Source organism: Ischnura elegans, chromosome 4 (assembly GCF_921293095.1).
Source record: "Ischnura elegans chromosome 4, ioIscEleg1.1, whole genome shotgun sequence".
NCBI classification, from domain to species: Eukaryota; Metazoa; Arthropoda; class Insecta; order Odonata; family Coenagrionidae; genus Ischnura; species Ischnura elegans.
Window position 1 is genome coordinate 112296347 of NC_060249.1, and position 15703 is coordinate 112312049.

The window sequence follows — 15703 nt, forward strand, 5'->3', positions numbered from 1 at the left end:
TAGTGAAAGCTTCAAGATGCTGAATTATAGGACACAACGTGAAGAGTTAACTTGAAAAAGACAAAATGGCATAAAATAATATTCTGCGAAATGTCCTTAGGTTGATTAGACGTTGAATTTATATCCATGCATATTTTTTTAGGAAAATCTGATTGATAAGTCGCCATCTTTAGCCAATGGATCTTGCATGATTTTACTATTTAATCGTTAAACATGAGCTTCCGTTTATTTTCTTCATCAAAATAAACAAGGTCAGAATTCCTTCTCGAGATATCGATTTCTAAATGCAGCGAAATTTTAACGTGCGCAAAAAAAAACACTCTCAACTCCCCCGCCTACCTAGCAACCGTTGGAGGATCTCCGATGACGTCAACCTTGCCGAAACACCGCCCACAACGGACTGTAGCCGAGCCACGCTGAGCTGAGCTGAGTCACCCTTCACACCCGACGCGGGCTTTGATGAAAGCATATCTATGCCAACTGCAAGTCAGCCAACGTCTGATTTTAGTCGCGTAAGTAATCATTTGATGGCATCTGACCCATACACAGGTTATAGTTTACTTTAATAATAATCAATACCTAAGCAACAGTATTTACATACCGATATTTCGTTTTGCAGTGCCAGAAATAGTCCTGCAAGATGGGTACGAGGTATAAGTACTGCTTTGTACCAGGCTGCACTAATACCTCAATCAAGGAACCTAATAAACGATTCATTTGCTTACCAACAAATACGAGGAGGAGACAACTGTGGCTGAAAGCCATTCGCAGAAACCCAAAAGATATTTCGAGTAAAACTGTGGGATTCATCTGCGAAGATCATTTCAACGTAAGTACCTACTTAAAATTCTGACTTCATATGTCCCAATAATGTGTGATTAGCTGTCAAGTTACGAATGGGTCATTCCCTGTCCACCCGTCGCAATAAAGGAAACATTGTCGACCCGGCACTCACAAATTAGTTACTTCCAGCAAGGACGGATTAAGATCGTTGTTTTGGGAGGGGCGGCTCATTATTTCCGCGGCGCTTTGGTGGAACGCAACAATTCTCGGATATTATGCGTCTGCAATGGCGGATCCAGGATATGGACAGGGGGGCTGAATTGGATACTCCAGGGGGGGGGGGGGGAGATAGCTCCTCTATGGATCCTGAACTGCGTGTCCAAGGTCCGATATGCGTAGACGAGTGACTTTCATCAGCGTAGACGAATGTTGTTCATCAATTATTTTTTTAAATATCTTTTTTGGGATGGTGATCGCCAAATAAAAATTTTCATTTTCAAATAAAAGCTTCCTTTGGTGGTCCACCTTACCGATTACCATCTTTTCAATTTTTTCTGAAATTATGGGGGTCTTGAGACACCAATTTCGGAGAGCCTATGCAAGTTAAGCTAGTCTATCAATATATGAAAGACTTTAATTATATTCATTAAGCATTCATCTATTTTTATAAGGGAATAAACAAATCAACAAAGTGATTTCCAAGGTGGCCTGTTTGAATATAATGCCCAACCAAAGGTTAGTTCGAACAACTAACTTTCAACTTAAAAGTTCGAGATCTCATATTTTGCAAACATTTCACTGCTTCTATGCATTACCATATCCACAGTAAACATCAGAAGGCCATATTAGGAGCTCTTTCCTTAAAAAAAATCACAACTACTTCAATAAACCTACTTCGAGAGCAGCATCACCATTTACTATGAGATACACACTACAGTGGACTTTCAAGCTATGTGGGTGTAGGACCGGAACTAGGAGTTTTTATGGGGGAGGGGGTGAATATCAGTTTGCCTCTTACCCCCTCCCCCCAATATCCTCCCTCCACCACCCACCACTAAAATATGATACATCCGTAAGCAATTTTCGAGACATGGTAGCTGATATTACACACCATATATATGCTATTAATAAGTTTTATTCATGAAAAATACTTGTTAATAACACTCATATTAACCCTTGGGCTGTGGGAGTTAATGATTTTTGCTGCCAGCCAGTGCAGAAGAGGCCCCCTGTGCGTGACACACTCACTGTCACAAGGGCTGGTCTGGTAGAGTTAAGTCCCTTAGCTAGTGGCGGCTGGTGGCTATATATATCCAGGGTGGGCATTAGAAAAGATATACATACGATGATGGAAAAGGGCATGAAGTTCAAATGAATGCTGCTAAATGGCAATGAATGCATTGATGGATTAGGATCCTGAGCATGGGTAGTGTAGGTGGCAGCTACACCACTACACTACCTGCGAGTTACTCGCCAAACATGCACGTGTGTACTCGCATCGTGTTGAGTCTGCTCCCAGCACCCATTTGAACATGGCATGCCTCCACGCTTACCTCGTCCCACCCTAGCACCCACAAGCAATCGCATAGACCGAATATGCGGGCGGCACGATGCCACGGGATCGAACACTTGTAGAGCGGTGAATTCGCCAAGGACATAGCAGTAGCATTCGGAGCTCCATATCCCATCTCTGTATGGACAGAATTTTTACCTTCCTCTTTGCAAAGGAATACATAATTTTCTTTTATAATTCATTAATCTGGGTGTGTAGTTGCTAACATCAAGGGCATACCCAGGATCATAAATGGGGGGGGGGGGAGCAAGCCATGATCTAAAGAGGGGCAAGCCATGGTCTAGGGGGGGGGGGGGGGGGCCAAGCCAAGTTGTGACATTTGAAAAAATAGTTTTATTTTAGTTACATGTCTTATACTAATACATATCATTTTTCATGGGTTTAAAGAAAATTTGTTGAGTTCTTTCATTTCAATTCAGTACCGATTTTGCAAGACTTTTGCGATTTTTGCTTCAAGAGGGGGGGGCCGCCACCCCCCCCCCCCTGCCCCTCGCTTGGTACGCCCATGGCATATATGCACGCACCGCCACTGCCCTTAGCGATCCTTATGGAGAGAGAAAGTGTCCAAGTCCAGATAATAAACATTTTGGTGAAATGCTGTGTTTAGAATTCAAAACATATAAAAATATTCCCATACTCTAAGGGTTAATTCCCTCATGCATATCAATACATACATTAAACTTACATAGGAAACACTCACGTTAATACACTACATTAGACTGTTTCCATGTCCCTGACCTCACTATGAATAGCTCTCAGGCAACTAATTCATAATAGTAGTAGACGTGACAGTAAAAAAGTCACCACAAGCATATGAGTTATGTTAATTCATCTGTCATGCCTTATAATGAAGAAAATAATTTGGTATGGATTGTCATTGTAATACAGTTGATAAAATGCGCTACAAAATCAAATAAAATAAAGCACTATTTATTGCATTATTATAATTTTGAATAAATTTTTGATAAACTATTCAAATTTTGCCGTCCCCTGAAATCTGCCGCCCAGGGCATGTGCCCCACCAGCCCGGCCACAGTTCTAGGCCAGTGTGTGTGTAACATTTTGAGGGTATAAGTGCAATAAATGTGTACATTACATATATTAATAAAATTCTTACACATTTCAGGTGCAAAAAGTTTTGGTCAGGAATTGAATTCCTAGGGAATCATATGATAAGCTCCTCAAGTAATCCTTTTATTGCTTACAGCAGATCAATCTTATGAATAGATATTTGGTCACAATGTATTCCTCATGCTCTTCCATCTGATACCAATAGAGATTACTTTCATTATTAAAATAACTTTTTTTTAATGCACAAAAATGTATTATAATTACCAATGTAGGTTTCAACATCTAGTGTCATCTATGTGGTAACAGTATCCGAAAAGGCAGGGATCGGGCCCGCACTTCAGATACCGCGTTACCCAGTAAATAGGACTTGGCACTGAAACCTGGGCGGGGGCTTTTAATAAACTGTTGTGGACTAAAAACAAAGTTATTTTCATTATGAATACATATTGCAAACTTCCACAGTTCCAAGCCTGAACTTATTACTCATAAGGTTATTTTTTTGCAACTATACTCTCCTCGCTGAATGAAATTCAAATTAGTACCTGACCACTGTAAACCTAATGAAAAATATACTATTCATCAGTAATAAAAGAAAAGTGGGGGCTTAAGGGGGGACCCAGTGAGGCATTCAGGGGGGGAAGGAGATTCTCGCCCAATCTCACATGGTGATAGGGGGGCTCAGGCAAGTATCACATAATTTTTTTCCGCAAGAAACAGTTACTGAAAATCACATGTACATGTTGGTTCCAGAAGTCACTCTTGATACCAAACATGAATCTCCGTGGACTGAATCAGAATGAAAATTCTTTTACCAATGTCATTTGTTCTCATTTAAGTACAGGGTGGGGCAACATAATTTCCTTTTTTTTAAACTTATTAAATCTCATTGAATCAATCAGAAACTTTTTACGTGTTTTTTATAATGTAGGAACATATCTAAATTTCTGTTTCACACAATTTTGAAGACCAAGCCAATTAGGTGCTGTCCCCCATTCCCCAGACAATGAGTACACCATTTTCTGGCATTTGTCATGGCTGTTACCAACACATAAAGGATATATTCTTGCAAATTAATCCCGAATGTTGGTATTCAAAGCTTACAGGGTCCTTGGACTGTGCACATAAACATGAGATATCAAAAAATCCATTGAAAAATTCACAAAGGGTCAAATCAGGAGAGAGGGCTAGCTATTCCAAATTGTCCCTAGTTGAGATCAGGGATGCCAACTTACAAAAAATATTGGAGGGGCCCAAACCCAAACCGGGGATCTTGCCCCGGGAAATTTTATAAGTAGTGAGTTTTAAGTTTTTTTAAGCATTTTAGAAGAGTCGTATAATCAACATTAGAGCCCTGAGAACTCTAATCTCGATATTTGGACACTCCGGGGAAAATCGACAAGCCTGACTCATTTTTTCCTCACACCCATAACGAATTTTTGAGGGGGCTCGGGCCCCATGGAGTCAGCGCCACTGGTTGAGATGAAGCGCTCAGGGAAGTGTTCCTTCAAAACAGCCACTTATGCTCTTGAAGAGTGAGCCGACTTAACGACGCATGATGGCGATTCAATTTTGCATAAACAAAACTTTATAGTCACGCCTCTCAAACGAGACCACTGGTGCTCCGTTACGACATCAACTGACTGAATGGCACCCATTTTAAAAAAGGAAGTTATGTGGCCGCACCCTGTACTTTATAGCTCAATTTTTTCCCTATGCTTCTAGACTACAATTTTAGTTATCTTGAATACAAGTCTGAACACATTAAGGACCAGATTTTTTTTTTCGAACTTACCCCAGCGGTATTTTTCAAGGCAGGCTGTTTTTTTTGCATGCAACTTTAATTTGATTTACATCTGAATAACTTTTTACAGTATCTCTTTCAAATTTTTAGTGTTTTAAGATAAAACCTAATGTCATAATATGAATAAATAATTATCACAAACAATGTCGTTACAATGTATCATTGCATGTCGCATATAAAGGCAGGGTGTAGAAAACACGAGTTATCTCGTAATCCGTCCGTAACACATGGCTCGCGAAACACGTGCATACTCGTTATCCGTCCGCAATGTGTTAACTATTGTTAAATAAAAGTAATTAAACAAAATGGTCATTCTAATTAATAAAATGCAATGAAGCAATACTCTGAAAACATGCATTTTGAACAATCTCAGGTGAGATTATAGGGAAGGGGCCAAATCTCACGACAACTCACAATGGGGAAGGAGGAGCACAAAAATCACCAAAATCATCTCACGTAATCAATAGACAACGCCTGAACCTAGACAAGTAATCAACATTCTATGGCATTCCCACTGAACCATAAATGGCGTTCAAATGTGTGATGGGAGCGGAGGAAGAGGATTCTTTTTGTAATCATTACCACTTCTTTATACGCAGCTAAAGTCTTTTTCAAAATAAATAAAGAACTTGAGTGTGATGTGTATTCTCTACATCATTCACCCTTTGTTATTCTCACAAGCCTTTTATGGTCTTTCACCTCAGCTGCCTAAACTTCTGGTGAACCAAAATAGTTATCAAAATAATTACTAGATGACTGAGGATTTAAAAAAATATTTTTAACAAGTTGAATATAACTTTTTTTATACAGCTTGAGGAAGATTTGGAGAACTTCATCAAGTTCAAATACTATGGAGGACTGTTGAGAGTTAAAAAGGAAGTTGTGCCTCACAGGTTCAAATGGCAACCAAATAGGATAACTGAACAGCTAGTTAATGCACAAACAAGTACCCACAAGAGAGTCGAAATGGAATTGTTATCTCACCAATCATCAGCTGTTAATCAAGATAACTCTTCCACAAAAGGACTCCCACCAGGTGACCAAGAGGAACTTTCAGTTATGGAAACATGCCCTCCGTCTCCTAGGAGACAGAGGGCAGCAGAAGCTCTGTGCATGCTCTCAAAATCAAGTGGAAATGTTGGGGCTCAAACTTCATATGGTGCTTTTACCCCCAATGATAACGAAAGTTCATGTCAAGTGAGCGTAAGACCTTCTGACCAAAGAACCTCAGATGAATGCTCCATCATTCAAGCCAGACCAATGAACTAAATTATCTCACTCTCCCACTAAGTGTGTGCCCAGTGATCAAACTGCTATACCTCCCAAAAAATAACAGAAACAAACAAGGGTTGCTAAATATGATGATGATGCTGCCTTTTGTTCTCAGATTCTGAATATGTAATCTAGTGAAACAGTGACAAGTGCAAACGAAGATAAAGAAAAAAGCTATCAATAAAATTATTTCAAAAGGAAGTTGCCTATTTACTACACATTACTGTGTGTCTCTGTGAAACAAGTTTCCTCTTTGATTTAACATCGTAGGTATGCTATCAGAGTGAAATATTGTGCCATTGAGTGTGTTTTCGAGGTCTCCCAAGCCAAAAGATGAGCCAGTCTAAAAGTTTACATCAAAAGGGTATTGGAAGTACATATACAGGAATTTTTAATAAGAATCACTCATCAAATAATCATAATCTCATAAGACGAGCGATAAAATCAACAAAAAATAGAGTGTCTCATGCAAATTCACAATCATATTTGCTAAAAAAATTAGCTGAATGCTTATGGACAGGGAATATGTAACAATAAAATATTTTACATATTGTATTTTTAATTTATTTTACCTGATACATAAACATATACAGACTGAATTCTAAAAATTGAGAAACAGCCACAGGAAGTAAAGCATTGTTATTTTTAACATCCCCATTTAAAGCTGTGCCAAGACATTTATCATAATATTTTTCATAATTAAACAACTTTTGTACTTTTTACATGTATGGGAATTTCCCTTCAACTTCATAATCAAATGTAATTGCAAAGACTATCCCCCAATTCAGAATAGACCCTCTGCATAATATCCTCATCAACAAATACGTACGTGATCGTATTTAGATGTTTCTTCATAGGTCCCTTTGTAATTTTTTTGAAAAACTCTTAGGCCCATTCCATGACAATAGATTTCTTTTTCCAATAAAATCTCATTATTTCCTTTATATTTAAGCTAAGCCTAGCATTCATGGCTGTAAAATAATTGATAAAGTTGACACAATTTTGATGTTTTTCAAGTGAGTGTGAAAATAATACAACACTTTATGTTCAAATTAATATGTACTCTCTTGACATGCTGGTAATAAGAAATCACTTCAGAAATAAGAAATTTTCAAAATTTTAGCCTAATTATTGTCCAAGTTACAGACATTTGAGAATCTAACTTTTCCTGCAAATTCACACAAACAGCCATATTTGGTACTGAGTACAGAGGGCATTTTACAAGGCTCTAGATGGGAAGACCCACAACTTTAGCACCAAGAGTCTTGTCTGTACCCCACTTCAAGTGGGACTTCCTCTTAAAGTAGGGTTACATGGGCATACCGAGCTAGGGGCAGGGGCGGGCAGCTGCCCCCCCCCCCCTATACCCCCCCCCTTGAAGCAAAAATCACAAAAGTCTGTAAGCAAAATCAGTACTGAATTGAAATGAAAGTACTCAACAAATTTTCTTTAAACCCACGAAAAATGATACATATGTATTAGTATAAGATACGTAACTAAAATAAAACTATTTTTTCAAGGAAAAAATCTCATAAACAAATAAAGCGCTGTTATAATTTTCTTAAATGTTGGTTTCATTCACCTTTTCCATGCTATAATGTCACAACTTGACTTGCGACCATTGCTTGCCTATCCCTAGTTATGATCCTGGGTATGCCCTTGTCCCCTGGAAAAGTTTTTAATTCAACACTCTCAAACCTAGAATTGTGACTAATTCCTGAAAGAATTTTTGTATAACAATGAAATCATTTATAATTCAACTTGTCAAATTTTTATGGAGGTCAGGACCCCCTCCCAGGGGCCTCCTTGGCCCATGGTGGTAGATTCTGGTACAAGTTCTACCCTTACCTATGGAAGAACCTTGGGTTGGGATGCTGAGTGAGCAGACAATGTCATAGTAACTACATATGCACGGTAATGAATGTTTGCCATGCATAGGCTCTACCACTGAAGTTATTTAAAAAATATAAGCCTGCCCATGCAAATAATAACAACTAATAAATATTGGGAAGTGAGCCTTGCGACCTCAAAATATGGCAAAAAAAAGCACTCCAATGTATGTACTAATTGTCAAAGGTACAAATCTATTCACTGTTTGTGGTAATAGGGTGGTTTCCTATTATTTTTTCATTGCCTAAATCGAAAGATTATTACTCCTGGAGTATGTATTTCAAGCTTTTAGATTTTTAAATGACGATATCTATTTTTTGCGATTAAATGAAAAGCGAAAATTTTCAAGTGCGCGAAAACGCGACGGCTAAGTATGAATCCTGGGAAAATTCCTTGTGATGTCGTTCTGGTTCCCGCTGCCGCAAGTGAGGTGACCTTGGGGCGAGGCTTTGAGCGCTGATACGACACAGGCTGCTAGCAGGTAGCGCTTGGCTTAAATAAGGATTATTAATACGAACGAATAATTAATACTTATCAAACGAAGAAAACTTTCTGACCTTAGCCAGTTTTAATAGGTGATTATTAAGACATGTTTCCCTGAGCTCTGTGCCCCATGCATGCATTGGTAATCTCAGACGATGTAAAACTCCTACCTACTCATATAGAAACTAGGTCCTTGCCACATCTGGTCCACATCTGATACCACAGCTGGTCGTCCAATCCGGAGAACAGAGTGCAGCACTCGAAATGTCCTCACCACAACATTCAAGCAGAGATCAGACAATCTCTGAAAATTCTCTGCCATCACCGGGATTTGAACTCGAGCACACAGGGTGAGAAGCCAACACACTAGCTGCCACACCAACACGATACCCATCGTTGTTCATTTGCTTGCATAGGAAAATCTTCGGTGCATATATCCATCATTTGTCTCCTTGGTGAGTAAACCAATTAGGTAAAATCCATCATTAGTAAGGAAAGGTTTAATCAGTTTGGGCACTTTGAACCTTGGCGTAGATTTAAAAAAGCTGTCTTTGTCTTTTGCACATGAGACCAAGATTGAAATGGCAAAATCATGAGATAATCCATCTGAGACTGAGATCATATAATACATCCACAATGCCTCACTTCTGTGTAGAGGCATACTCCAAATGTAAGTTCTGATAAATTGCTTCCTAATTTCTATGTTTGAGTGTCCCGCTGTAAGTAGAAATCTGTGCGGATGAAAATTGGGGGAAGCAGGAATTTACATCAGTATTTTAACTTTGTGCTGAAAATCACCAGTTATGTACTTGGTCATAGTGTTGATTTAACCACCACATTCAATATTGTCCCAGGATACTATGTCAAGAGTAATTTTTAAAAATTGAGATTGTATTTCAGATGGCTGAAGTGATGACTGATTTGATTGGGACAAATAATTTTCGAGACAGTTAGCACAACAGCAATTACAAAATAATGGGCACCAAATAAACTCCAAATTTTTCCTCCCATGGTCTTTCCATTGGTTACAACAGTTTCATCAGTTTTGTACATGGATCACGATCTTCAGATTGAAGACAAATATGCAGGGCCATTAGTTTAATCTCCAATATATACAATATTAATGCCATCCTCATGCATTTGATTAGTGGGCGATAGGCTCATCATTTGACTTCACAGCATGGAGGAACTCTGGAAACCCCTAAATTATATTAACTCCCACCATTGAGATATACAGTTTTCCATGGGAATGCTGATGGTTGACCAATCTAGATGCATTAGTGACGAAAAGAAGCAATAAAAGTCTTAGCACTGGAAGGCTACTTACAACGATTGGTATCACGAAGTATCCAATGCCATCATGGCTTTCTAAAAGGCATCACCAGTAAAGACTAACTTCAACAGGCCCAATGTATGTCAATTTAAAATTGCTGGAATAGGAGTGAAAATTTCTTATTGTGGCACTCAGCAGGAATGGTATCATGCAAATGTTGATTTTTTGTCTCCATAGTTCCCATAGTCAATTTAAAAAAGAATTTATTGCTAAATTAATTGTGATAATGATAACCCAATAGTATACTTTTTTGGGGTCTATAATATTAAATGATAACTTAATATTAAATGATATTTATAATCAACAATATGTGCGACATAATGTCTAACTTGCTGCATTTCTAAAATTGTTTTTGGTTTGTGTTACTGTTTTTCATTTATCAGACCTGATAGAGTACTAAAAATAAAGAGAGATATGTTGTCCAGGCATGTTTTTTTTTACTTCAATCAAATCCCTTTAGAACTTCACAAAAGGAATATGCTATCATGATAGACGGGCCACTAAGCTAAAAAGCCATTCAATATAGTAAAGATACTGAGGTAAGGGATGACAAGTGCAGGCTATCATAGTTAATGTTGGAGGAACTAGTGAAAAACATTGAAGAAACATGCCAGATCATCACCAGGTTTGGCTGTGCCAAAAAATATCAGAGATCAACTACCCACAATAAAAGACATGCTCCACAGCAAACAATGCGAAGGAGTTTTTGCAGTTTTCAAGTGCAGTTTTCCTTTTGTGCCCCCCCTTGTAAGAAATCCTGGATCCACCCCTGCACTCTCTGGATTTCACATCTTACTTTTTTCTAAGTTCATTAGAAATGCAAGCATATGCCTTACACCCAAAGGCTTGTAAGTGACTCACATCAACGTGAGGGCCTGACCATATTCCCTCAGGTACATTATTAAGTAAAGCTACAGTGGAAAACCTATTTCTGACATAAATTGCTGCCATTATTAGTTCATCCAAATTCTTTTTCTCTAAACCTGAATCAGGAAGCATTTATCTAGTCCTTTCTACCAGAGTTCTACTAAATCTTTCACTAACACCACTCCGCTGAGGTGCATAAGGGACAATAGTCTCATGAATAATACAGTGATGAGTAATAAATGAATTAGGTATCCATCAAACACAAAACAAACGAGTAAATAAAGAACACTCATGTATGTACGACAAGCATAAATCCCAAAAGTTCATTACATATTTTATTTGTTTTTGTTTTGTTTTACCACGGCAATTCACTGATATTATCTTGACATTTTAATAAAATCAATGGCTGTTGACTTTACTTTGTGGAAGTTACTCTTTGCAATAACATTTAAAAATTGTTCTATTCCAGAATATTCTATTTCAGCTCAAACCAGTTTTCTTTCTCAAGTCAGGGAAGGATGTTACAGGGATAGAGGCCGGGGAGCCAGCACGGAGAACAGCAGAGAAGAGGTAGGAGGGATTAGAGGTCATTTAACAAACATTAACCATGGGTATTCAGGATTTTGAAATTTTCAAGAAATTCCAGTTTACATCCCTTGACATGACCATGCTGAAGTTTAACTGAGGACGTTCAACAGATTCAGGCTTAGTTATACATATTTAAATAAATAAAAAATCGAATAGATAATATTCAGTGAAAGTGAGAAAAGGAAGTTACTTCAGATAAATCCTCTACCTCCAAGATTTTATGGCCTTCCTAAGATTCATAAAGACGGAACTTCATCCATGGTGGATTGCATTGCGTTCAGTTGCTGTTGCCCCTATAGCAATATTGGGCTCATTCCAAAATTTACTGGCAGTACTACTAGCACTGCCAAAACATTCCAAAATCAACTGGCATGATGGTGCAGTAACAAATGACGTCAGTCAATTGATGACATTTCCTGCTGTGAAAGCTATTGTGGCTACCGCCAACCAAGAGCAGCAGTAACGGCAGTAAACTGACAGATGTCATTGTTCCCTTGTTTTTGTAACACTTTGTTTATAACATGCAGAAGGCACTTAAATGAAATATTATGTATATTATTCCAATATTTTAGTGAACTCAGGAAAAATGGCCCTAATTTTTACTTATAAATATGTATAAGATGTGAAAATGGCAGGTTGTGTAAGAATAAATGTCGGAGTACCTATATGAAATACAGTAAAACCTCTTTACATCGCAATGGAGGGGACCAAAATTTGGGCAATTTGATGTATGGAGGTTCACTCCAGATAGGTTTCAGTGATAGGATATCCTTTGGAAATGAAAGGCACTACTCTCTTTTAAACCATTATATTCATGCGTTTAAGTAAAGATGCATGCATTAGTGAACATATATTTATTATTTAATGATAACACAAAGCAAGCACTATTGCGTGATTTTTACCATTATTTGAGAGAAAACGATGCGATTTCTCTTAATTCAACTGTAACTTAAAATGATTTGGATAGTTGGATACCTTTTTTCTTATTAACTGTTAAGTATGCTCTCATATGGAACAAAATACGGCCATAACTAATGATTAATGTGAAGATTACAGCATATAAAAGGTGTATAAGAAAAAAAATAAGCATGAAACATTTATCGCTGAAAATGTCATCCCATGTACGTAATCCCGGCTGCATTGCTGGTCTCTAGTTGTCTCGGTACAATTTGCGGAGGTACCAAAATAGGCCGTCTTGGGGGTGTCTCCTTGGTATGATAAGTGGAGGTTTTACAAGACAAAGAGGTTCACTATGTAGAGGTTTTACTGTATTTGGTTTGCTAACTTTGAGTGATTTACCGATGGTGTCTTGATTTAATGTTTCGCTATACTCCAGTAACAGATAAGTAAACGCAAGGAACTATCATTAGAAATAAATTTTTTAACAATTATGTTATTATGTTAAAATATTCAAGAGAATTCCATTTATTTCATACACATGAAAAATATTTAATTTTCAATCATGATTTCCATCTTATTCCCATTACACTGGTCGGCACTAAAATCCTCCCACGATGGTGAAAGGGTATACTGGATAGATTGAGATGTTAATTACATATATCTCATTGAGGAAGTACCAGCACAGAAGGTTTTTTTTTGGTAGGGTGCTGTTTCCATGATCGATTGAAAATTTTTTGACAGACATACTTTTGGTATTTAATATGTATTTTCCGTGTTTGGAGAGCATAATTCTGAATTTTTATCTTAATCCAAGAACTGTTACTAGGCTACATCCCAGGAACATTCTTTTCTCTAGCTCAACACCCCCAGAAATGTACCCCCTCCCCTTGGGTTGCAAAGATTTATTGACGTTCTACACTGCATACACTAAAACCTAGGTGTTATTGATGGATAAAGGTTTCGTAATATACTTGTAATTATTCATCGGCTCCCTTTCGTCTAGTTGACAGACAAATAAAATGAGGTACCAAGACATACATCACATTGTCACGTGAAACAAATATTTCAGTTTCGAGTTCATCATGGTGTTACAATGTGGTGTTACGCTGTGTCGTCTGGTCTGGGAATTCCATGTGATCAGGAGGTTGAAATCCCCAAGTAGGATCAGGTCACCAAGGGTGTGAACGCGGAGGATCGACTCAAGGCATGCCTCCATAACTGATATATCACTTGATGGGGGACGATAGAAGCGGCCAATGAACAGTTTTTTTGGGATGCGGATTCCACGACCATCCTCAAGCCGAATTTCTACCCACACTATTTCACACTCAGTTTCAAGATTGAAACTGTACACCCCCACCACAAGAGCTCCGATCATGTCGAAATAACTGGTGACTGTGTGCTAATTCCAATTCACTATCGCCCTCTCTATCCCTGAGCCAGGTCTCACACAGGGCTATAACGTCAAAAAAGCAGAGGTCGGAATAGTGGGAGGAAAGTATGGAGTTTGTTCTGAAGACTCCGAATGTTCAGGTAATATAATTGAAGATCAGGGCCAGGGTTGAGGCTGACGTCCCTGGCTAAGAGAACGGCGAGAGCAGAGCGAGTAGGTTCCACAAAGAGAATGACTTACTCAAGGCAGCCCGACGGGAACATCGTTGAACGTAAATTTTAGTTTGGGTCTAACTCTTAGTCCGGGTCTAAATGTTGGTCCGACTCTAAATGTTAGAGCGGGTCTAAATTTTAGTACGGGTCTAACTTATAGTCCGGGTCTAAATCTTAGTCTGAGTCTAAATCTAAAACCAGGTCTAAATCATAAACTGGGTCTAAATCTTTGTCTGGGTCTAACATTAACATTCATCTAAACTGGGATTTCTAAAACCAAATAATTTGTACATATATTATGAATACACTAATGGTGGGAAACGAATCGCAATCAATGCATTTCGTTTTCTTTGATGAAGGAAACTACCCTATTGTGAGGATGAGTACATCATATTACCTTAGGGTCATCAGAGAGGCTGTGGGGAGAGAAAAAAATCAAAATTTCAACACCGACGAAGGGGACCACCACAAAGAACCATCATAAATGGAGAATTTCAACCAACAACAAAGCAGCTCCCACAATTGGGGGGGAAAAGTCCTGACTGATGGAGAGAAAAACTGTGACTTGACATTCGCCTCAGACTTGAAGGTGTGACCAGTATTGCTTGAGAATAGGGTGGTTTCCTATTTTTTTCTTATTGCTTTAATCGAACGATTATTACTCCTGGAGTACGTATTTCACGCTTTTAGATTTTTAAATGACAACATCTATTTTTCGCGATTAAATGAAAAGTGAAAATTTTCAAGCGTGCGAAAACGCGACGCTTAAGTATGAATGCCGGGAATTATCTCCGTACGTCGTATTTCTGGTTCCCCCTCCCGCCCGGTGAGGTGACCTTGAGGCGAGGCTTAGCGCTGAAACGTCGCAGGAAGCTAGCGGATAGCTGAGTACCTTGCTGGATGGTAAATGGCTTAAAAAAGGTTTATTAATACCTTATCAAACGAAGAAAACTTTCCGAACTTAGCCAGTTTTAATAGGTGATTATTAAGACATGTTTCCCTGAGCTCTGTGCCTCATGCATGCATTGGTAACCTCAGACGATGTATAACTCCTATCCTCTCGTGTAGAAACTAGGTCCCTGTGACGTCATGCGGAGTGGAATCGCATGGGCGCCAATCTGGCCTTTTTCAAATGAGGATAAAACTTGACCCTTGCCATTCGTCTAAACCGGTATTTCAAAAACCAAATAATTTGTGTATTATGAATACACTAATGGTGGGTAACGAATCGCAACCAATGCCTTTCGTTTTCTTTGATGAAGGAAACTACCCTATTGTTTGTACCATAAAAACAACAACACTGGAAGAAAGCTGGAAGTATGGGGGTTAAAATTCAGACCCTCTAAAAGCCTTCACCCTTACAGCACCTGATTGACTCCATGGCTCCAGAGATTATATATAATGATTGCTGGCAATATGGGCATGCTCTAAAAAAACCACAAAAATCCCTATAGAAATTCATTAAATGTATTCCCAATAGCTTAAAATATGATGAGGGAGGAATAGAAGTAATAAGATAAATTTTGAGAAAATATGC

The 15703-nt window shown here is 38.4% G+C and overlaps 1 protein-coding gene across 1 annotated transcript; it reads left to right on the forward strand.

Annotated features, from left to right (window-relative positions):
* Positions 1–327: 327 nt before the first annotated feature.
* LOC124156917 lies at positions 328–7291 on the forward strand. Its single transcript, XM_046531396.1, has 3 exons — positions 328–512; positions 620–829; positions 6039–7291. The coding sequence occupies exons 2-3, from the start codon at positions 641–643 to the stop codon at positions 6495–6497; spliced, it is 648 nt and encodes a 215-aa protein (XP_046387352.1). The 5' UTR covers positions 328–512; positions 620–640; the 3' UTR covers positions 6498–7291.
* The last annotated feature ends 8412 nt before the right edge of the window (positions 7292–15703 follow it).